Here is a 24,846-nt window from a genome sequence, read left to right as displayed (position 1 = left end):
TATTAATTTACGTGGCTCGACAACTTGCCTACTCCACGGAGCTTCTGGTTTGTATTAATCAAGCTCAAAAGCAATACAAACAACAAAACAAGGAGGAGGAGAAAAAACTTCTCTACTCAACTTAACTCTCTCTCAAAGCTCTCTATGTGTTTCTCTCTATTTTGTGGTGATCAGCTATCAATGACACTCTCTATTTATAGCTGATGTGGGAGAGAATCTTCTTCCTTTGGTCAACAATGGTGGGCAACATTTTCTTTGGTTAGGTACCCACCAATTGACTCTTACCATGTTAAGCATGGTTGCCACCAACCATAACTGCCACCAACCATTTGTGTCCACACATAACACAGGGTTTGTCAAAACAAATACGAGCAATAACACAGGCACCTTATCGGTTGATGAAGCTGCAGTGTATCCTGTGAAATTAGCGTGACTTTCCAATAAAGGACCTTATGGCCTCTTTTTCATTCAGGATAAATTATCTTGTGAAATTGGCGCTGCTTCCTAATGGAGGACCTTCTGGCCTTTTTTTTTAGGATAAATTATCTTGTTTTTTATTGCAAAACAACCCCATTATGATCTTGGATAAATAACCTTGCTGGATGATGAATAAAAAAATAAGTATATAATTTAATATATTTTTTTAATTGAAAGTTGTTTAAAATTGAAATTTATATAAGCTCATGTTATGTTGTGTTTAATTTTTATTAAATAAATAAAAATAATGAGATTCGAATTTGTGACTGATTGGTTATCAAGACTCTAATACTATATTAAAAAACAATCCCAATTTAATAACTTAAATTATTAAATAAAATCATAGAATATAATTTATATTATTATTTGAGATTATGTATACTTTCCTTCCAGCAAGATTAATGTAGAAACTTGTGACATGCTAATTCTCTTTGTCAAGTTACCTCGGAGACTCGTAATAGAATAAGAGAGGGAATTAGCTCGAGAGAAAAGGAAGAAGTTGTCATGGATTATAATCGCATGTTGCTGTCCTGTATTATGTTCCAAAATAATCAATATGTACAAGTATGTATAAATATATTGGGATTGATTCCACTAGTCCTATGAGTTTTGTACAGTGGATCCTAATATCATAAAAATAGTACTATTAACACAAGAAATAGCAGGGTCTAGAGCTATGTTTGATTATATTGCTAGAAGACTCCCCTGTAAATTGAACGAGGTAGCCACCGCATTCAAATTTGGTTATAGAAATATAAAATGAGATAACAAGAGAGGTTCATTGAGTGCATTGATAATCTAAGATTGTTTTGGGTCCATGAAATTTTCATGTGGTTTTAATTAATTGTTGGAAGTTTGTTGGTCATTAATGTAAAATTATAAAGGCTTAAAAGGAATGAAATCTTGACAATCGATTATTGGTTTTATACCTCCATGGTTTGATAAGATAAGTATTTGCCTTGGATTGTTGTTTCTTTGAAGTTGAAGTTGTTAAATAATCAATTTAATTTTAAAATTTTAATTATTAGGTAAAGTTTTAAAATATAATTCATATTAGTTTTTAACAAATTCTTTTAAATGAAAGTTATTTGGATTTAAAATTTATAAAATATATTTAATTTTTATTAAATAAATAAAAATAATAAAATATGATTTCATGACCGTTAGTGGTTCTCTATTGTTAAAGCAAGTCAAACTATTAGTAGCGAGATCTAAATTATTAGGAAGTATGCATCTGTAGCAATTCTAAGAGAGAGTGAGTGCCGAAACTTATTATATCTCTCTCTTGTTTAATTCTGTAGCAGCCATCAAACATTACAAGGGTCATGAATCCCTTGTAATACATTATTCACATTTTATCATAATTATAATCATAATAATTTTTAATTAAAATTTATTTTCAGACAACATCTTATCATAATCATAACAATTTTTAATTAAAAAACAATATCTTAATTAATAAATTAAATGTGAATGAATTCAAAATACAAGAAAAATACACTACTCATATTTTATCATCATGAAAGGCTTCCTTGGCGATGTTAATAAACCTAATCTAATGGTTCAACCCAAGGACCCTAACAAAACCTCTTATCTTGTCTGAGTTTAAAAATGGAACCATATTGAAGTTATCTTAAAATAACTTCTTCAACAAGTTTGAATTTTTTTAAAAATATATTAAGACAACATGTTTTAAATTGATCCAACTCAATTTAAGTTGATCTACTAAACTATAATTTGGACCCTAAACCTTGTTGGGTTTAATAAATCTATTAAATTGATCCAACTCAATTTGAGTTGATTTACTAAACTATAATTTGGATCCTAAACCTTGTTGGGTTTAATAAATCTATTTTTTATAGTTTATTTTTATTTAATAAAATAATAATAATAATAATAACAAATATGCATTGAAAAGCAATAAAAAATTAAGAAAAAAAAATCATAAAAGATAGTACAAAAAGAATGCTTTCAAATATTATAAAAACACTATCATGATATAATTGAATACTAAGTAAAGAATTAAATTAATGAAATTTAATTAAAATAATAGAAAAAAAATTCTTAAAAACTCCACGGAAAAACTTAACAAAAAGAGTTTAGTTGCCTACACCTAGGGGCAAACATTATAGGCCCATAATAAAGAAAAGCAAGATTCTTTTGAGTTGTCAAATTTACTTGCCTAACAATTTTTTTTTTTAATTATATCATTCACCACTTTAAAAACAATTGAACCAAACATTATTTACAGTGGTAGATAATATATTATTTACTAGTATAATTTTCAATCACTTAAGATAACTAAAATGTTAACTTCACCTAAAAAACCCACTTCCATCCCTTTTTCTTACAATAAAACATCTAATACATATTATATAAATCTTGACAAATCCATTCTTAACTTCAACCCAACCAAGGGTCAATAAATTAGAAAATTAAATCAAATTAAAAAATCTCTTAAGTTTCCATTTATATTTTCCCAACAAAAAGTGTTGAAATCACTCCAATAGAAATCTTTTTGTCAAATGAAATTTATTGATACCAAGATATACAATTTATTGATTAATTTCTTATGAAATTTACTAAAAATTCTAAAACTAAATGTACAAAAATAAAAAAAATCAATTAGGAACTAATTTTTACAAATCCACGCCTCATGCACAATAAAATAAATTTAAAAGAGGTTTTTTATTTCATTGTTAATTTTGGTACTTTAAGTTTTAATTTTTTAACAATAAAATTGAATTCTATTGTGCCAAATCAAATATTGATCTAATATAGAAATATTTTTATAGACCGTGAGAATATCATAAGAAATTAATCAAAAAAAAAATTAGCCCCAAATCCTATTAAACACATTATTTAAAGATAAAATTAAAAAAAAATTAGCAATCAAATTAGAAAATTCTTCAACAATGAAAAAGAGGAAACATGGTTGAAATTTTCATAAGCCGCCCCTTTTTTTCCTTTATCAATTAAATATTGTTTTTAAAGGTTATTTTTATTTTTAAAAAATAAAAATGATTTTTTAAAAAGTATTTTTCTTTGGTTTTCCAATTTATTTTTTATGATTTTAATATAAAATTTCAAAATCATAAAAACTAAACATTGGAAAAACATCAATTTAATATATTTTTAATAAAAAAATACTTCAAAATTTTTTTGATCATATTATCAGAGTAAATAATCACAAAAAAATTAATTGAGAGGAGGAGGAAATCAAGACTAAAAGAAGATGATTGCAGGAAAAATTTAAAAGCAAAGAGGCCTAAAATAGACTTTCAGCCCGTTCACCTGCAATTTCAGAGCAGTCTACTGCTAGGGCCTAGGAGGGTTATTGAGATCCAGTAGCTTACAGGCCCAATTAATTGGAAAGTGAGCTTTTCTAATAGCCTTAGCAACCCAAGTTGCCATTTTTAAGCGCGTTGTTATCATTTCTAGACATGTACTCGTGACACGTATGAGATCAGCCCTATATTTCCGGAAGTATGTGACTCTAAACTATTTTTGTCTGTTTTGGGTTTGATATGTATAGCAGTTTTGGTCCATTGTTTTCTTTCTAGAAGACTCTAAACTATTTTTGTCTGTTTTGGATTTGATATGTATAGCAGTTTTGGTCCATTGAAATATTTTACAATAAAAGATAAAATAAAAATAAGAGAAAATGATTTACAGTGTTCAAGAGATAAAAATATTTTAGAATATTAGTTAGGTCACTGATTCATGGACCTATAACTAATTACTTTTTTTTTTAACATTTATTTTTCATATATATCAAATTATTTTTAAATATTTTTTATTTACATAAAAAAAAATGAAATATTTTACTTTTTTAATCTCTTTAAAATAATATATTTTACAAGAAGGTTAAATCTCTTTCCAAGAAAGGATTTTAAACAAATTAATTCACAAAAACTATTTTACATTGAATGAGTAGTTATACTGAAGGATTATATTATACATTAAAATTAATTTAGTTGGGGTAAAATTCACTTGTTTTTGTATAAACAATGAAGCAAGGTACCTTTTTTCCTCCCTTTCCTTTTCCTTTCATTGTATTTTTTTATATAAACCAAATAGTAGAGTTTGTATTGAGTTTTTTTAATTGGTTTTTTAACTTTATTATTTAATTAATTTTAAATTTTCATAATTTATTTTACTTTTTTCTATGAAGTTATCACAATCTTAAATATATATTTTAATATTTGATTTATACTTAATTTTGCGAGCGTATAGTTTTTTTATTTTATAATTAAATTTAAAATATTTTTAAAAAACAACGCATTAAATCTAGTAATTAATTGATTTTGCTTTTATAATTTATTTGGAGTTTGCTTTCCATAAAATTATCACAATTTTAAATAAACATCATCATATTTGATTTGTATTTGATTTTGCAAGTATATAGTTTTTTCATGATAAAATTAAGTAAAAATTATTTTTTAAAAAATAATGCATTTAATCTAGTAAAATTCATAACTTATTTTAAATAACGCATTTAATCTAGTAAAATTCATAACTTAAGTCACTGATTTAATGAGTTAAGTTATGAAACCCAAGTCGCTTCAATATGTTGTTATTTTATTATTAAAAAAATATCATTTTAAATTTTTTTAAAAGCCAAACTATGCCTTTTACTTTCGATGTTTATGTTACATTTTAATTTGTTAAATTAACGAACTCATGTCAAAATATTTTCTATATAATTTAATTTTAAATTTAAGCTAGATAAAAAATAAATCATCAAGTTTTAAAATTAAAATACTAAAATAAATTTAATAATAATACTAAATAAATCTCACACACATCAATATATTTGTCTTTACATTCAAAAGTTTTTTGATCTAGTCAATAATGTAATGCTGGCTTAGAAACTATTATTATAGAGACTCAAGAAATCAACCTCCTTATAAAACAACTTTCCTAAAAGAAGGAAAGAGACGTCCACCATCCCGTCAACTATAATCTCTCCTTTTTCTTGTTTTCTTTTTATAATTGACCTTCTTAAAGATATATGTATTTAATAAAAAACTTTATATATGTCAATGCATGACCAATTTTGGATCATGAAGGGACATATTTTTTTTTGATTTACGTGGGGTGTCCGGGCCAGCTTGCGCGCACCACGACTAATCTCCACGACCCACTGAATACCCTGCAAACCCATCTGGCAAGTAAGGCAGCGTGGGACTGACAGACATGCAACTCCAAAGATCAAACCTGTGGCAGTGGAAGGAGTAAATACTCCTGCCACCGCTAGGCTAATGCCGTGGGTGCACGAAAGGACATACTTGATAGCACAAAAGATATACAAATAAATAAAAAACAATAAAAAAGGGTTCCTTTTTAATTATTTTTTTAATTTCAGTGCTTCTTGCGTGAAGGAAACGCTTTCTTGCAATAATTAAAATGCAATGAGATAAGTATTTATATTGCATAAAACATATTTTCAGTTTTTTCATGTGCGAGAATGATTTGTCATAATCTATGCAGATGAATAATACGGCACCAGCGGGCAACAATATTCCTCTTCCGCTCGTAAGCGAGCGACAGCCACGCAGAGGCATCACATAAAAACAACTAAGCATGCTTGTTCTTGTAGGACTTCGAAATGAACCACAGCCTGCTTTCATCAAATTCATCAACACATCATTTACTTGTCGTCTTCCTGGCCAGCTATTGCTATAATGATGTTGAATCAACCATTGCGGCCTAAATAAATTCGTAGAAAATCACCTTTAGATATGTTGTTTCTTTTTAATTTGAATGACAAAGAAATCAAGTTTATTTTATATTTTTTCTAGAAAGAAGTTTGATTTTGGCACCTTCTTCGGCTGATGTTTTTCCCTTGCCTATTTGGGCCTGGCACATGGGATAGTGCCGAATATAAGAATCGATTCTATTTAGTAAGAAAGCCATTAACTCCTGCTTTCTTTCTAGATTCATCCGATATCATCTTTCACACCATCAGCCATGGCTCAAGAGTCCACCAGTCTTGCAACAAAGAGGTAGCTATACGCTCTTTCATCTTTTTTTTCCTTGAAGAGTTGTTAAGAGAATCATTACGTTCTTCAAGTATTTCTGTCTCAGGTATGCAGTTGTGACAGGAGCAAACAAGGGGATTGGATATGAAATATGCAGGCAGTTGGCTTCTAATGGGATTTTGGTGGTGTTGACAGCCAGGGATGAAAAAAGGGGTCTTGAAGCTGTACAAAAGCTGAAAGATTGTGGCATCTCTGATGACCTTGTGATTTACCATCAACTTGATGCGGTTGACCCTGATAGCATTGTTTCCCTTGCTGAATTTGTGAAAAATAATTTTGGAAAACTTGACATCTTGGTATGAAATAATGAATTGCTTGGGCTAATCCTTCTATTTGTTTATTTATGTTTATCTGATAGTTTCTTGAAAATCTTGTAACCTTGTGCAGGTGAACAACGCTGGGATTAGTGGAGTTGCCCTAGAGGCAGATGCTTTTCAAAGAGCCTTTGAAGAAGCTGGTGAATTTGTAAGTCTTTATACTGTAATGAGTACGAGAGAAGGACACAAGTCATAGATAGACTAATCACTCGGAAGATCATTGCCTGGGCTATCTATATTTACGTAACCCTTTGATAGACCAGGAATCAGGCAATGGGACTAATTATTGCTTGTAATCATCATTTAACGGATATTGAGGTTATTTTGAGAAGTAAATTAAGTAGATTTTCATTTGTTCCCGTGGATATGGTCTATGAAGTGTTGCAGAGGGTCTAAAATTCTCTTGTTCAAATGCAGCCATCTGGGGAGCAAGTGTGGGCTGAAATTGGAACCCAAAACTATGAGATGGCAGAACAATGTGTGAAGACAAACTACTATGGTGCAAGAGGAATGGCCGAAGCACTTGCGCCCCTCCTACAGCTGTCTGATTCACCGAGAATTGTAAATGTCTCTTCGCTGCTGGGGCTCTTAAAGGTACACGACTGTCTTTCAAGAATGGAGTCTTGGTATTTTGGTCCAGATTGAAACTAGCAGTTGTCTTATCTTGAAATTCGGCCGAGTTATTTTTCCTCTTCAAGGAAACCCAAATTTGACTTCTAGTCTGGTAACCTTTATATGCTTTCTTATTCTGAATTATCGTACTTTCTTTATGGTAATGTCCAAGATTAAAACTCCTAGAAAACATGATTTTTCCTATAATCTCTGTTTGTCATATTCTCCCCTGCTTGGTACTTTCATGTACACATTGTTCCGCAAATGCAAATCCATTTCCTGTGTTAGCTCTTAACAGTTAGCATTACAGGAATAGTCTTGTATTTATTATCCTCTGAATTTGTGTTTCATTCAGCTCGGACTAGTACTTGCAGCATTTCTATAAGCAGTCTTACCAAAGTTTTTTTTTTTCATGTTATGTGGCTTAGAACATACCCAACGAATGGGCCAAAGGATTGTTGAATGATGTTGAAAATCTCAATGAAGATAGGCTAGACGAGGTTGTGAACGAGTTTCTTAAAGATTTTAAAGAAGATCTGTTGGGATCCAAAGGCTGGCCAACTTATCTGTCTGCCTATATTGTTGCAAAAGCTACCATGAGTGCCTATACAAGGATTCTGGCCAAGAAGTATCCAAGCTTCCGCGTCAATTGTCTCTGCCCTGGCTATTGCAAAACTGACATAACTACCAACACCGGCCCCTTCACCGCTGCCGAAGGAGCCGAAAATGCTGTAAGATTGGCATTGCTGCCTGATGGTGGGCCTTCTGGTTGTTTCTTTTATCAGAAACAAATGCTACCGTGCTTTTGAATGAAAATCAAACATGATAATCATGATGTAGAGAACGGCTACAAGGTTTTGAAAATTTTCTCGTCTATGTATTCTCATCCCAGACAGGTTAAACTGAAAGATATTGTCTAGATGTGTGAGAAGTTGCAGTTTATCTTCCTGTTATTTATTGAAACAGATTCATGTCCTGAGGAATACAATTCTGGCAATGCTCCAATTATGAAATCCTGGAATACTAAGCACCAGCTCACATTTGACTATGAGTAGATGATTCTGATGGATTAAGTAATTTTACAACAGTATGTATTATTGGATTAAACTCAGGTTTGAGCTAAATCTATCCATATGAATGATATCCGATAAGCAGCGTCCTTTATTGTGTATTTTCACATCAAGCTAACCTTAATTAAATTCTAAGGATCATCCAAGCATTTTCCCTATCCCTGTTATCCTATTTGCATGATCAAGAACTACTCGCGCATTGAAAAGAGGTATTGCACGTGAGGAGAAAATGGTGCTGTCCTGATGCTTACCCAAACAAATTTCAATATGCCAATTAATCGGTTTCTTTGATTCGATTGTAACGAGCATGATTGGAAGTAACTTAACGTATTATGATGAGATTTGGATTTATATAAATTGCCTATTGTAAAATGCTCACACTCTGTCTTCATCTTCGTCTTGTTTTGATTTGTATATCTGAGAATTGAGGATTCGGAATCTGTTAATGATGGAAATAGAATTTTATGTTGATCTATGTGAATGGTGCCGGATAGTTGTTTTATTTATTTATCTTTAATTTTCAGTAGTTTAAAGACGTAACAATCAATGAAATCAATATATATAAATATATGTGCGCGCAAGACAGACAGCTTAATGCATCAGCAGATTATTGCTATGCTGTGTTAGGTTTTCAAGATATGGAACTCGGCGAAATAGGCAGGACAAGAAAGAAGAAACAAAGCTGACCTATCCTCAGTCCTCCCACTAGAGTGTCAAGAATATACTGCTGTGATATGAAGCTAACCACAAAACCAAATAAAAATGAATTTGTAATGCTCATATTTCAGTACCTCGTCATCTATGGAAGAATCAACAAAGAGGTCAGAATCATTACTTGTATTTCCAACACTTCCTCCATGGCTTCTGATGACGTTAATCTCTCTTTGCTGACCACAGTTTTTTTTTTTGGGAAAATTCTTTTGCTAGGTATGCAGTTGTTCCAAGAGCAAACAAGGGGCTTGCTATTAGGAAATTGCTATTTTGTGGCAAATATCCCACTTCAATTTTGTAGAAGTGTGGACCAACTCATCACTCACTTGGTACAAAGTGGAAGCTTATTTTATAGCATAATTGGTGTCATATTTTATGGCTTTTTGGTCCCATCAATGTTGATAAATGTGCTGGAGAAGCTTACCATTGAAGTCTATAAAAGAGGTATAATTTTGAAGAGCAAAGAGATAGAGTGTGTGTAGAGCCAAAGATGTGAGAAATATAGGAGAGAGTGGGCTACCAAGAGCAACACTACAAAAGAGAGAAAAGAGTGAGATTGAGAGTTGCAAATAGTGGATAATTTCTCCTTTTCTATTGTTGTAGATCTCGTTCTCTTTCTATATAATTAAATGGCTTCTCCCGTGGATGTAAACAATCTGTTGAACCACGTTAAATATTGTATCAGTGTGCTTAGCCTCCAATAGGCAATAATCAAAACATTACCATTTAGAATTCCTAACAATTGGTATTAGAGCATATGGTTTAAAGCGGTGTTTGATTTTTACTCAAAAATAGAAGTTTTCAAAATTGCGTTTTGACTATACCACCGTGTAGAGGAGGAAGAGACGAGCACAATGGTGAAAACGGTGAAAACTTCTGATGTGGGACATGTCTACACGCACCCACATGGCTAGCAAGGAGACTACCCATGCACCCCACGCGTCTTCTTCGCCTGGATTGGCTGACTTACCCAGATAAAGATGACATCAACATGCATAGTTGGCATGCCAAGTCAGTGCCTAGTTAGCTAACACATCAGCATAGTAGGTCCACATGCCACGTTATCAGCCGCGAGCTAAGCCGAGCTGTTAGTCGAGTTGGAGCCTAGCTGTGAGCTGAGGTATAGGATTTAGTGTGGCTAATCCTATGTACAATCGGATTTGAGATTGAATCTAGGCCACTCATCAAGCTAGAATTATTTTGATCAAATCTTAGCAGTCTGAAATGCAATTTGGATGATTTTAGACTTGTTTTTAGTTAATTTAATCGTTCCGGATGCAATGGTATAGTTTGATTATTAAGATTTGGATCGAAAATGGTATGAATTAACAAAAAAGATTGCCCAATCAGGAGACATCTGAAGGTCATCATGATGGTCGATGGAGATGAAGAAATAAAAATCACACATGTTTGCCCAATTAAATGTGTGGAACTACTAAGTGGAGGTATTTTTTAATTATCTTGAAAAAAGGCAAAATTGGGATACTCTAGACTCCCAATCATGTGGATGATTTAAGGTGGAGAGTGAAAATTAATAAAGACCAATCTTGACAGATCTAAATACTAGCAGTCTCGTCAGATATTGACAAATCATGTATAAAACCAAAATATTCCATATCAATTATAAAGGAAAACCGTAACAAAACTAACAAATGGTTGTATATATGGAAAGACAATAAGCCGTAACAAAACTAGCAAATGGTTGTATATATGAAAAGACAATACGATTGATAGATATGACCTAAGAAGTTATGTCTAGGAGATTGAGTTTTAAGCGGGACCAGTATGACCTCTCCAATTTTTCCTGGAAACTTGCTTAGTTGAAGGATTATTCATACGGTATTATTTTTATATATGTAATAGTTTGTAATGAAACTGTTGAAGACTAGCAAAATGATGACATAAAGGAACAGTTAGGTTCTGTATATTCATGAATCTGATAGAGTGATGATTTCTTAAAAAAAATTAGATTTAATGATTGTAATTTCTCAAGGGGAGAATTAATGAAGACCCTGGTGATGGAAGAGAAATATAACAAGAGGATGAAGATTGACACCTTATTTTGACTTGGATAGGTGTTGTGATATGATGAGCTATTGTCATACATAAAAGCAAAGAATAGGGACAAATCTGGAGAATAAAAATTACATTAGGGCATACAGAGATTGTGCAGGAGTACCCATAGGATCCAATGAGTTATTGTAATGAAACGACAAGTGTAAGGAAAAGAAGAGTTCCTAGATGAAGCTTAGAGTAGAGATTGTGTGAAGGATGTACAACAGGAAGTCTGTTGTGCTCTTAATGAAAGATAATAGGCAGGGACCTTTTTAATGCATACAGGGATGGAAAGATGAGTTGTTGCAGAGGCGTCTAATTAAAGGGGTGCAAATGTTTGTAATAAAAGGCAATCGTCTATAAAAGATGAAGACACCAAAAGAGAGTTGGTGTGGGTGGAGCTATCAAGTAGAAAGATGTAGAAGCTCCAAATATATAAAATAAGATGGAAGATTATAACAAGTGTATGAAAACTTTCTCTTTCTATATAATTAGTGACAATGATCTCTTCCATAGTCCATATGGTGATAGAGAATCTTGGAGCCACTTTGAAGCATCCCAGCTGAATGATCTCTTCCATAGTCCATATGGTGATAGAGAATCTTGGAGCCACTTTGAAGCATCCCAGCTGAAGGACGATGCAACCGTCTATGAAAGGCGAAGACACCTTGGAGAGAAGGTGTATGGGCCACGATATAAGCCCAAGTTTAGACCGTCTCATGACAACATGCAAAAACACCTTATAGAAGGTGTGAGAGCCATGATTTGAGCCCAAGTTCAGAACGCCCAGAGCCGATGTGATGGCTAGATATGAGTGGACAGATGTATAGTTAATGAAGTGGCTATGATGAGTGTGGAGACAAATGCTGAATTGACTTTGATGGATATTGCCCCTTGCTAAAGATCAATAAGCTAGAAGACATTTGTCTTGGACAATAAATGGATGACTTGTAGAGCATTAAGACACGGTGATTAGTACTTAAAAGTGCATATGCTCAGGTTCCTAAAACAAGTTAACTCTTTTCAAGGTGGTGAGCTCAGTAATAACATTGTAATACTCAGAGTATGAAGATAGATATTGATCAACCTTTAATGGGTTGCCTTCATGGTTAAAGGTGGAGAGCTACCTGAATTTTTAGAACTAAGGGTGGGAGACTCATGGAGAAATAAAGTGTAGTTCTTATAGTAGAACAAAGGGCAGACACAACTTCTGTATGAGTAGACTCTTAAAAGAGTAGTGAGCTTGTGGTCATATTGAGATACTCAAATAATGATTGTCGCACTTAGAAATAGAAATTTTCGTTTGAGGGGGTGTTATAAGCCTTGGTGTGAGGCTTGAAAAATTCATTCTAGACCGAGCATGGTTGATATGCTTGAAGGGGAATGTTGGGTTTTAGAGACAAGCGTTAACACTCTTCAGATGTAATGTAGGAGACTATCTGGTTGAAGTGACCCTTTGGTGTGAGTAAGGGTATGCTTTGATGACTCTAACGATTGAAAAATTTGGCAAGTACCTGTAAACTTGATCGAAGATGCTCTCAGAATGGTAAGCTTGGAAAAGCTATAGAATGCAAGTTTGTGCTGAAGAAACAAGAGGAAAATTGCCCACACAAATGATAAAGAGGGTGATTATTAGGAAATTACCACTTTGTAACAAATACCCCACTTCAACTTTGTACAAGTATGGAACAACTCATCACCCACTTGGTATAAAGTTGAAGCTTATTTTATGGCATAACTAGTGCCATGTTTTATGGCTTTCTTGTCCCATCAATGTTGATAAATATGTCGGAGAAGCTTACTATTGAACCTATAAAAGAGGCTTAATTTTTTAGAGCAAAGAAATAGTGTGTAGAGCCAAAAATATGAGAAATATAGGAGAGAGTGGGCTGCCACAGTGACATTATAAAAGAGAGAAGAGTGGGATTGAGAATTGCAAAGAGTGGATGATTCCTTTTTCTTTATTGTTGTAAATCTTATTCTCTCACTGTATAATCAAATGACTTTTATTGTGAATGTAGATAATTTGCCAAACCACGTTAAATATTGTGTTAGTATGCTTAGCTTCCAATGAACAATAATCAGAACATCACTAATCAAAATCCCCAACACTTGGTTGAGGAATAGTAAAATTGTTGGCGTCTAAGGGGGTGATGGTGGTACTAACAGCTACAGATGAAACAAGAGGTCTTGAAGCTTTTGAGAAACTGAACGAATCTCGTCTCTCCGATCATGTGGTCTTTCATCTGCTTGATGTAATGGATCCTGCAATTATTGCATCTCTTGTAAATTTCATCAGAATTCAATATGGAAAACTTGATATTTTGGTACGACCGAAAGCCAATTTATACAAAACCTGTGGTGCTAAAGTCAGTTTAGCGTAAATCTTCTAAGTTTAATTAATTGCCAGATGGAAAAGTAAAAGTTTGGTTAAGTTTAGGAATTTTCTTCATCTTGATTTTCCTGCCTCCGTATTTCTTTAACCTCACATTCAAAGAGGAAGGGGTTTAGACAGCAAGGTGTCGCAGTAGAGGGTTCAGTAAAAAAAATTCAAAATTGCTATGCTAACAACTTCCATTGTTATTTTTCTTTGCAAGTAAATACTGAATGGAATATTAATAACTGATGATCCTTGAAACATCAATAAATGACTATACAGTTACTAAGGTCAAGGGATATAAGGTTCTTGAAAATAGTGCAAACGAAACTGATAAATTGTTCTTATTGCTGAGTTCTGTAATGTGGAAGAACTAAGACATGATGGCTGCTTGAAACATATGCAGGTGAACAATGCAGCGATCCGTGGAACCACAATAGACTCGGACGCTTCAGCAGCTTCAAAAATTACTGGTACAGAAGTAAGTACTTTCCTCAGGATTTATCTCAATCGAAACTAAATACGAGTTTGGAAATGGACATGAAAACCACGTTTATTTGCAGAATTAAACTTAGAAACACCTACATGGAGTGAATAATATTTTAATTTCTTTTCATCAAGTACGAATTATTAAAGTAGAAATGGTTACATAGGCATGTCTTAAAATAATCCCCATCTTACAAAGACTGCAGATGTTTATATTATGGCCAACACAAGGCTGAAGGCGTATGGAGATTTCAACTGGATGCCGTACCTTTTTCTTGTTTGAGTCAAGGATAGCATCCTAACATTAAGAAGTCAAATTACGGGAGAATGTTTCTAAAGAATAAAGAGTTTCTATTTTATTCAGAACGATTTGCAGAATGTTTGGAAGAAGGTATGGATTCAAAATTATGAGTTAGCAGAAGATCGCCTGTACACAAACTACTACGGTTCTAAAAGAACAGCTGAAGCTCTTCTTCCGCTCCTCTAGCTATTCGACTCTCCGAGGATTGTCAATGTTTCTTCCATCTTGTCAATGCTGAAGGTAAAATACTAAAGCAACTCTCATGTAAAAATAAATCTTTTGTAGTGGGGGTAAGAAAAGGGAGGACCAGGGTAATTCTTTAATTTGCTTTTAACTCACGAGTTAGCTAAGCTGAAAGCAGATGATTCAACTTTAAGTTAATATCCATAAAGATGTTCACCTAACATTATTTTTAACATTTTTCAGAATATACCAAATGAATGGGTTAGAGGAGTTTTCAGTGATGTTGATCATACCTTTACAGAGGAGAGAATAGATGAACTATTAAGTGTATTTCTGAAAGATTTAAAGGAGGATTCTTTAGAAACCAAGGGCTGGCTAGCTCTACTCTCAACCTATGTACTCTCAAAAGCAGCCATGAATGCTCACACAAGGATTCTAGCCAAGAAGCACCCCAATTTCTGCATTAATTGCATCTGTCCAGGGTTTGTCAAAACAGATAAGAGCAATAACACCAGCACCTTAACGGTTGATGAAGCTGCAGTGTATCCTGTGAAATTGGCGCTGCTTCCTGATGGAGGACCTTCTGGCCTCTTTTTCATTCTGGATAAATTATCTTGTTTCTGAATGCAAAACAACCTCACTATGATCTTGGATAAATTAACCTTGCTGAATGGAAAATGAATAGAACAACAACTTGTTCTATGCATTTTCCTTTCAACAAGATTAATGTAGAACCTTGTGACATCTTAATTCTCTTTGTCAAGTTACCTCGGAGACTCATAATAGAATAAGAGAGAGAAAAGGAAGAAGCTGTCATGGATTAAGATCGCATGTTGCTTTCCTGTATTATGTTCCAAAATAAGCAATTTGTATTTGTACAAGTATATATAAATATATTGGGATTGATTCAACTAATCCTATGAGTTTTGTATAGTGGACCCTAATATCATAGAAATAGTACTAATAACACAACAAAAATAGCTGGGTCTAAAGCCATGTTTGATTATATTGCTTTAGTACTCCCCCGTAAATTGAACGGGGTAGGCACCGCATTCAAATTTGGTTGTAGAAATATAAATGAGATGACGAAAGGGTTCACTAAGTGCATTGATAATCTAAGATTGTTTTGGATCCATGAAATGTTCACGTGGTTTTAATCAATTGTTGGTTCTTACATATTCGTTTAAGTATAAGTTTGTTAATCATTAATTTAAGATTATAAAAGCTTAAAAAGAATGAAATCTTGACAATTGATTTTTGGTTCTTCATCCCCCCCCCCCCCCCGGCGCAAAATCAAAAGGTCAGGAACAATGATTTTATATATATTTATGCCTTTAATTTTGTAAAATCTGGTTTAAAATTAAATCTGGGTTTTCTTATTTTGTTTGTGGCCCAAGCCTACCAAGCTTAGACTATATGGCTAGGCTAACCTATAAGACCCTAAAACCTTGTTGGCCCCTTATAATTTTGTAAGAAAAAAAACCATTTTTTTTCTATTAAGACATGTTTGGTAAATATGATCTTTGCCTTAATTATGTATTTTTCTCCTTTGTATTTTTGATTCATTACCAAAAAAAACCCCAAAATAATTTTCAAAAATAATGAAAAAAATTCATGAATCATTTTAAAATTATTTGTGGAATCCTTGTATATTTTTCAACTATTTCATTTAATATGTAGGCTGTAAACTTACATTAGAAGATACTAACTCAGTATTAAATATACATGTTTTTCTTTCAAATTTTAGAAAAATACAAAAAATACAAAATTCCTTATTTAAAACAATACAAAAACAATTTTTTTGTGCGTATGGCTAAATTATAAAACTTTTCATGCATATTTTATAAAAAAATAATTATCATACTTCAAAAAATACAAAAATCAATTAATAATTATCATAACAAGTTTGTGATTATCCATTAATATTTGGTCAATATTTCAAAAATAACACAAAAGTTAATTTGTTTAACTAATATTTAGGATATGAATTTTACAATGCAAAGCATATTCACAATATTAAATTAAATGAATTAACAAAAATAAAATGTTAGGAATTAATTGTAGGCTTCAATATTTGAGATATAAAATTACACTATAAAATATATCATTGAGTATTAAAGATACAAAATAAAAATAAATACTTCATTAAAATTTAAGACCTTAAAATTATTAGATTTTAACTTGATAAGATAGAGACCATCTTACTAAAAATGATTTATCTTGAGTTTATAAAGATAGAGATCTTCTTATCAAGAGGATTTATCTCAAATTCATTAGATAAGAACTTTTTTATTGAAGAGAATCTTTTTTTTTATTTTAGACAAATCAATAAATAGAAACATAACTTATAAAAAAAATAATTAATCAATAATATAGTTTATCATAGATAAAATATACTGAAAGTGATATATTTTTCTTATTCATAACTAGTCTTTTTACCAATATTCTTGTAAACCAATATATTTTCTAGTTATCATAATATTAAATAACAATTTTAAAATCTTTTAAATTATAATTTTATAATTAATCCTATCACATTCAAAATACTCCCGATTGAGAGAAAGATCCGACATTCAACAACATGCATGCAACGACATTGTGCACTAATAGTTATTCGAAATGTACTTGATAGCTTTTTGGTTTACCCATTGAAGTGTGCTTGTTGATTTTTGCTTGATAGCACGGCACGAATTTGGTGAACCTATTTAATAACATGTTGATTTTCTTGCATGTATAGCTGCGGATACTTCGATATTACTAGTTATGGCACTTGAATTCATGCAATTTTTAATTTTATTGGCTGCTATGGCCTATGGGCAGACAATTCACGCTACTTGCTCATAAATATTGTTTTCAAACCCACTTTTTATTTCGCTAAACCAGTACTGTCAAATTCTAGGAGTTGAGTTAATAATAATCTAATAATTTGATCAAATGAAGATGATCCAATGAACCTGGTTGGAGTCCAGCCATGTCAAAAAAACAAAGTGAAATCCTTTCTTCTCTTTTCTTTGAGTTTCACTAAGACCATTGAAAAAAGCTGATATAAGTGCACCTAATGACGTGATCAATTATCTTGATTGGATCAAACAGTTTGATAATTATGCATTCAACCAAGGACCCACTAACAATATATATATATATATATATATATATGGGGCAAGAAGAACCTCCCACTTTTAGACTTTTCTTCAATCTCTTCGGCGCTACTGAGTCCAGAACAGATGAACACCCCAACGCAATCCAGTCCACAGTAGATATAACATCCATACCTAACACTCCCATAAAGCCAGCCCTGTGTTGTGATTTTATTTAAAAAGGCATGGATTTTAAGTGAGGTGATGAGAAAGTTGAGTCATATGAGCCATCGCCATGTGGGGGGTTTCGTGAGGTAACGAAGGCGTGTAGTAGAGGGATTAGGAAGTGTTGGTTCACCGCTTAGCTAGTCTTAGCAACAAGGAACAAATGAAAGGTTAGCAGATACAAGAAATCAATTGCACACGTCTACTATTATTGAGGTTTCTTGTTATAGAGAGACAATGGCATGTTGATGTCAATCTCTAGATGTAATCGGTGCATTAATTCTTATTTAGGCTTCTGGAAAGAAGATCGATGTCCTTTTGTCGTGGTTGTATGCGGCCCACGCACTGCAAGGATTTCCTTTTCTTTTTGTAATGATATTGAACCCAGGAAATCGTCAACATTGTTACCCAATGATGCGATCTTTGAATTGTACTAAGTTTTGATGTAAATTGGTATGAAGTTAACCTAGTGCGACTTGGTAAAAATCTAAATTAACTTAAAAATATTAAATTGATTTTAATTAAATATTTTTTATATAAAAAATAAAATAATAATATATTAAATTAACTCAAGTAAAATTAAATTAACTTATTTAATTCATAATTTAGTTCATGGCTCTTATTAAATTTAATAATTTTATTTTTTTAAAATTTATTTTTTATTTAATTATCTAATTATAAAAATAAATATTTTTAAAAAAGATAATATATAAAATTATTGAGGAACAATATATTTCTTCAACCTCTTCAACCTAAACTTCATATCCTTAACAATGCATCTCTTGAGTGTTTGAAGGGGAACATTTTTTTTTTATTTCAACTGTGAGTATTTTTTTTAAATAAAAACTTATCATAATTTTAAAATTAATTTTTTTTAATTATTATTGTTGTTATTATTTTAGGAGTTGAGGCCCTACTAGCCATCTTGTCTTCGCTCCTAGTCTGCTAGTTATTTGTAAAAAAGATGGGATATTTTATCTGTTAGTTTAAATTCTAGCTATCAAAAAAGTAGTTATTTATTTGTAAAAAAGATGGGATATTTTAAATTCTAGCTATCAAAAAAGTAGTTGAAAAATAAGGTTAAAGTTTTTTTAACTCAAAAATTTATTTTTAATCTATTTTAAACTAAAAATATTTAATAAATACCTTTACTACCTCAATAAACCAATTTTCAACTCAAAATATCCATACAAATTTTCTCAATCACAATCTACTTTTTCTAACAATATATAAATTAAAAAATACCTTAGTGACAGTCATCTCATAAAAAAAAACAATGACATTAAATTTGATTTGTTTGCTTATTAAATTTAAAAAATTAATTATTTTTTTCCCACTATTTTCTAAAGACCCTTTATCTCTCTCATATCTCAAATTGAAGGATCGAATGTGAATAAAATAAAATTTTAAATTAAAATATAAAAGTTCAAAAATAAAAAGAGACCAAAAATAAAATTAGAAAAATCTTACTGGTAATTGAAAAAAATGGATGAATAGTATCTAAAAGGAAAAAATATCATTTCTTTTTTCATTGTCAATTTTAATCCTTGAATTTTTAATTTTTTTAGGTAATAAAACTGAATTTCTCATGTAAAATCGAGCACCTCGTAATAAGTTGTAGAATAATAAAATTAAAAAAAGATAAAAGATAAAAAAAACAAAAAACACAATTGAAATCCAGTGTCTTTTTATGAGGTGGTGAAAAATGAAATCACCTTCTATTTTAGATATTTTTTAATATTTTTTAATAAAAATCTTTAGATTAGCCTGAAAGTTCTAATAAGTGGACATTGTTATTAGCAGGAAGAAACAATTCTTGATACGCGGGTTTTGTTTGATTTTGACTGCCTACCTGAATTGGTTATACAAATCTTTTAAGTTTTAACCTTTTCCATTCGACTTATTGTATTTCTTTTTACAGAGAAATGATTTTGGGAATTTTATCTACCAAAGATTTCCAATATATATTTAAAAAATTGATAATGAATAGAAAATAAACAGATTGGTTTGGTCTCACGTGTATACAAGAAAAACTTACTAATTAATTCATGTTGCCACCTGATCCTTCGCTTGAGTGAGTTTATCCAAATACGAGTTGACTCGGTTACCTTCTTCTTCTCTACAACTTCTCTCACCTACTATGTACTCTGTACCATGGTTGGACACTTGATGCACCAAACCTACTAAACTCCTCTCCCTCCCTCTCTATAAACTCTCTGCAAAAGCAGTGGTGCAAGGACCGAACATTCACAAATGTCCGATTCAGGACATTCAAACATGTCACAAGGAAAAGGACTGCCACCCTTTAACCATAACAACCACCAAATGGAGCTCCAAAATTATCCTAGAAGATCCAAACCATCTCTTTCTCCCACTCTTGCCGAGCTCCTAAAGCGTGTAGACGATGCGCAAAGCGACACATCCAATTACAGCACTCCAGTCCATCAGCATCAAGTCCTTGAGCTAGGATATGCTTGTAGCTCTATGCCACCATTAACTCCTTTTGTCCTTTCTTTTAACAACTTGACATACAGTGTCAAAGTTAACCAAAAACTGTCGTTTCCATTCTGTGGAAAGGACACTTCACTTGGTTCTTCGGATACATCTAGCATGAAGGTTTTGTTGAATGATATTTCAGGAGAAGCAAGAGAAGGGGAAATTATGGCCGTTCTTGGGGCTAGCGGGTCTGGTAAATCCACATTGATTGATGCACTTGCTGACCGAATTGCGAAGGAGAGCTTGAAAGGTTCTGTGACTTTGAATGGTGAGGTCTTGGAGTCAAGGCTATTGAAAGTGATATCTGCTTATGTTATGCAAGATGATCTTTTGTTTCCTATGCTTACTGTGGAAGAGACGCTAATGTTCTCGGCCGATTTCAGGCTTCCTCGCTCCCTCTCCAAGTCGAAAAAGAAAGCAAGAGTTCAGGCCTTGATTGACCAATTAGGCCTGCGTAATGCAGCCAATACTGTGATTGGAGATGAAGGACATAGAGGCGTGTCAGGAGGTGAAAGAAGAAGAGTTTCTATTGGAATTGACATTGTTCACGACCCAATTCTCTTGTTTCTTGATGAGCCAACTTCAGGGCTTGATTCAACTAGTGCTTTCATGGTTGTTAAGGTCTTGCAGCGCATCGCACAAAGAGGAAGCATTGTAATCATGTCCGTACACCAACCAAGTTACAGAATTCTGACCTTACTTGACCGTCTGATCTTTCTTTCACATGGACAAACAGTATATGCTGGCTCTCCAGGAAGTCTTCCAGAATTCTTTTCTCAGTTTGGACATCCAATTCCTGAGAATGAGAACCGAACTGAGTTTGCTTTGGATTTGATTCGTGAACTTGAAGAAGCTCCAGAAGGAACCAAGACGCTTGTTGAATTCAACAAGTCATGGCAAGTCATGAAAAACCCCAAGAACAGAAACTTCAACGCATCCAAGCTTTCACTTAAGGACGCAATAGGTGCCAGCATTTCAAGAGGCAAACTAGTCTCTGGTGCCCCAAATAATTCAAGCTTGACATCTTCAGTTCCAACCTTTGCCAATCCACTTTGGATTGAAATGATGGTTATAAGCAAAAGATCGTTACTCAATGCAAAAAGAATGCCTGAATTGTTTGGAATTCGCCTTGGTGCTGTTCTTGTTACTGGTATAATCCTGGCCACCGTTTTTTATCATCTTGACAGCTCTCCTAGAGGTGCGCAAGAGCGATTGGGCTTTTTTGCTTTTGCCATGTCCACTACTTACTACACCTGTGCAGAATCTATCCCTGCCTTTCTGCAAGAACGTTACATTTTCATGAGGGAAACCGCCTACAATGCTTACCGTCGCTCATCTTACGTTATTGCTCACTCTCTAATCTCGATTCCCTCTCTGGTTGTACTTTCTATTGCCTTTGCCGCAACAACATTCTGGGCTGTACGACTCGATGGTGGGTTTTCTGGGTTCTGTTTCTTCTTCTTCACAATCTTGTCTGCATTTTGGGCTGGAAGTTCGTTTGTTACTTTCCTTTCAGGTGTTGTCTCTCATGTTATGCTGGGTTTCACCATTGTGGTTGCCATTTTGGCCTACTTTCTTCTCTTCAGTGGGTTCTTTATATCTCGAGATCGAATTCCTTCGTTTTGGTTATGGTTTCACTATATTTCTCTAGTGAAATATCCATATGAGGCAGCTTTGCAAAATGAATTTCAAGATTCAACTAAATGTTTTGTCAGGGGCGTGCAAATGTTTGATACCACACCTCTTGCCGCAGTGCCTTTGTCATTGAAACTGAACATGTTGAAGAGCATTAGCAACACTCTGGGCATGAACATTACAAGTAACACCTGTGTAGTCACGGGAGCAGATATTCTTAGGCAACAAGGGATAACAGATATAAGCAAATGGAACTGCTTGTGGATCACTATCGCTTGGGGGTTTTTCTTCAGGATTCTATTTTACTTTGCTTTGTTGTTTGGTAGCAAGAACAAGAGGGGTTAAATTATTCTCATGCTAGTTATTGATTACTATAAAATCCATTGATGGTTCTTGGCTTCTGTAGCAGGAAAAAAAAACCCAAGGCATGCTCACTGCTTTCCTTTTTCCTCATGTTCTTAGGAGGCTTATTTTGTATCTGTTCATTTATCATTCAGAAACTATCTTTCTCAAATTCATGATCAAGTTTGATGTAATTAAATCAGTAGAGAACAATTGACTGGTCATGGACGATTCGGTACATTTTGGAATAAATCATGCTACCCATCAAAGTATTTTGAAATATTAATAATGACTTTGTATGATTACTGAGGATATGGATTCTTCACATGACTGGCAACAAACCAATGGTTATTGATAGGATTTGCTAAAGCAATAGCAATAGTCAAATGTAATATGCCTGCTGGAAATCTGTGCAGGTGAACAATGCAGGGTTCTGATGCTTTAGCAGCCTCAAGATTTTCTGCGGATGGGGAAAGGGCGTCGGGGACTTGAAACTAGTTTAAATCAATTACATGAAGTTGCATATCTAAACGTATTGAATTATCATAAAATCTCTACCTTGATGTTTCATCAGTTGTCTACACTACTTGATGGGCTTTCCCACTGTCACACTTGGTCAGTTTTACATTATTGCTTAGAATAGTCACTGTCGCCCACAGGTATACCTTAACTAGACCGCCGCCATCAGCTGAGTCCAATCTCCTTGCCAATGACAACAAAGATCCTCTCCTCTCTGCAAGAAACTCAGCCACAACAGTCCTGAATTCCAGTCACCATCCTCTCTGCTGGAAATTCAGCCACAACAGTACTGAATTCCAGTCTCCATACTTCTGCAAATCCACTTCGAATTCAGAGGCAGCGCGTGAGAAGCATCCTCCGCCTGAGTTCAATCAGTCAGTGCGTACACTCCAAGCGCCGCTACTGCCCCTTTCGGTTCCACCCAATTCCAGCGGTTTTCGGTCAAGTTCCAGCAGCTCTCAAGAGGTTAACTTCAATCCCATGTGATTTACCTTTTTTTTAAGATTTGTATCGAAATGCAATATTTTGACGGGGCTTTGATAATTGACGCAAGTTTAAATTTTTGTGGGGATGTTGAGGTGTGAGAGTGCTGAGATTTTCTTATGTACAAATATGTTTTGATCTACATGCATCCTGCATTCAGAGTTTACATATGGTTGAAACTGCAAAATAATTGTCATGTGTGAATAATGTTTTGACAAATATGGTTACAATCATGAACTGCATCTCTTCGTGCATATGTTTGTGTATAATTTTAAAAAAAAGTAAAACAGGAGGGGTGTTTTGATTTCATGTTTGTTTGTTTGTGCCTGTAATTGTTTGTTTCTAATCCATGATAAAAAATAAAAAAAACCAAAACAAAACAGGTTTTTCGTAAAAATAAAAAACAAAACAAAACAGGTTTTTCGTAAAAATAAATAAATTAAGAGTCTTTGATTTTGTGTTCGTGTCTTCATGTCCGTAATGAATAAAATGATTTTTTAGAAGTGAATCCGAATCCGCGAGGTGATGGATGCCTTGCAATACCTTTCCAACTTGCTTTTTCTATAGATAATGACTCGTTATACTACCAGTAGAATCAATTTTAAGATGATAATATTAAAAAAAAATAATTTAATAAAACAAAAAAAGTGAAAAATATATATATTTAACATGCCCTTATATTTTATATCTTTTATTTTATGTTTATTTTTTATTTTAGAAATAATGCATGCTGGAATTTTCTTTTATTTATTTATTTATTCATTCATTCCTTTTTTCTTTTTCTTTTTCTTTTTATTAGTTTCTAAACATTTTGTAACATACTATTGATTGATTTGGACTAAGTCTATGCGACCTTAAAAGTCCATTAAAGATATGCAACCTTAAAAGTCCATTATAGATGAGTGATAGCCTATGATCTAAATATTCATTATCTTTCAAGAATACCTGTAATTTTAAAAGTTAGGATTGGACCTTATCTCATCCAAATTTTAAATTATTTTTAATAAAACTTATGTTTAAGTTTAGGCAAACAATTAAAAAGGCATGATATAATAGATACAAATAGTTTATTTTAGGTATGATATTTTAAAATTCTATTTATTTTTTATTTTTAAAAAATTTAAAAATTTGTTAATTTTTTGCTTTAAATTAATATTTTTTTATATTTTAAATCATTTTGATACTCTAATGTTAAAAATAATTTTAAAAAAAAAAAATATTTTAATATATTTTTAAATAAAAAAATACTTTAAAAATAATAATAATTACCCTCTCGGATAACAAACACCAAGAGGCAAGAGTGTAACCCTCTCAGATAACAAACACCAAGAGGCAAGAGTGTATAATATTTTAAAACTATAATTTTTTTTTAATATAATTAGCTACGTAAGATATAATATTTAAAGAATAGTTAAAATTTTTAATTATTATAAATT

General features: G+C 32.6%; 2 protein-coding genes and 1 pseudogene across 4 annotated transcripts; all 3 read left to right on the top strand.

Moving 5' to 3' along the window:
- LOC105124944 ((+)-neomenthol dehydrogenase-like) overlaps positions 1–15,257 on the top strand; it is a 22,122-nt pseudogene extending 6,865 nt beyond the window's left edge.
- Positions 5,978–8,589, top strand: LOC105124896 ((+)-neomenthol dehydrogenase-like). 3 transcript variants are annotated; one of them, XM_011025081.1, is made up of 5 exons: positions 5,978–6,485; positions 6,554–6,817; positions 6,909–6,986; positions 7,256–7,504; positions 7,543–7,858. In XM_011025081.1, the coding sequence occupies exons 1-4, from the start codon at positions 6,315–6,317 to the stop codon at positions 7,481–7,483; spliced, it is 741 nt and encodes a 246-aa protein (XP_011023383.1). In that variant the 5' UTR covers positions 5,978–6,314; the 3' UTR covers positions 7,484–7,504; positions 7,543–7,858. The 3 variants fall into 3 exon arrangements, with proteins under 3 accessions (XP_011023383.1, XP_011023381.1, XP_011023382.1); XM_011025079.1 differs by lacking the exon at positions 7,543–7,858 and adding an exon at positions 7,879–8,589 and having other exon boundaries at positions 5,996–6,485; positions 7,256–7,432; XM_011025080.1 differs by lacking the exon at positions 7,543–7,858 and adding an exon at positions 7,879–8,589 and having other exon boundaries at positions 6,342–6,485; positions 6,568–6,817; positions 7,256–7,432.
- Positions 15,258–19,980: 4,723 nt separating the features above from the next.
- LOC105124895 (ABC transporter G family member 20-like) lies at positions 19,981–22,777 on the top strand. The gene has a single exon (XM_011025078.1). The coding sequence runs from the start codon at positions 20,189–20,191 to the stop codon at positions 22,409–22,411; it is 2,223 nt and encodes a 740-aa protein (XP_011023380.1). The 5' UTR covers positions 19,981–20,188; the 3' UTR covers positions 22,412–22,777.
- Positions 22,778–24,846: the final 2,069 nt, after the last annotated feature.

The sequence above is a fragment of the Populus euphratica genome, unplaced genomic scaffold, assembly GCF_000495115.2.
Source record: "Populus euphratica unplaced genomic scaffold, PopEup_1.0 scaffold32.1, whole genome shotgun sequence".
In the NCBI taxonomy this organism is placed as follows: Eukaryota; Viridiplantae; Streptophyta; class Magnoliopsida; order Malpighiales; family Salicaceae; genus Populus; species Populus euphratica.
The sequence above is the reverse complement of the archived record's forward strand: the minus strand, read 5'-3'. Positions and strand labels throughout refer to the sequence as shown.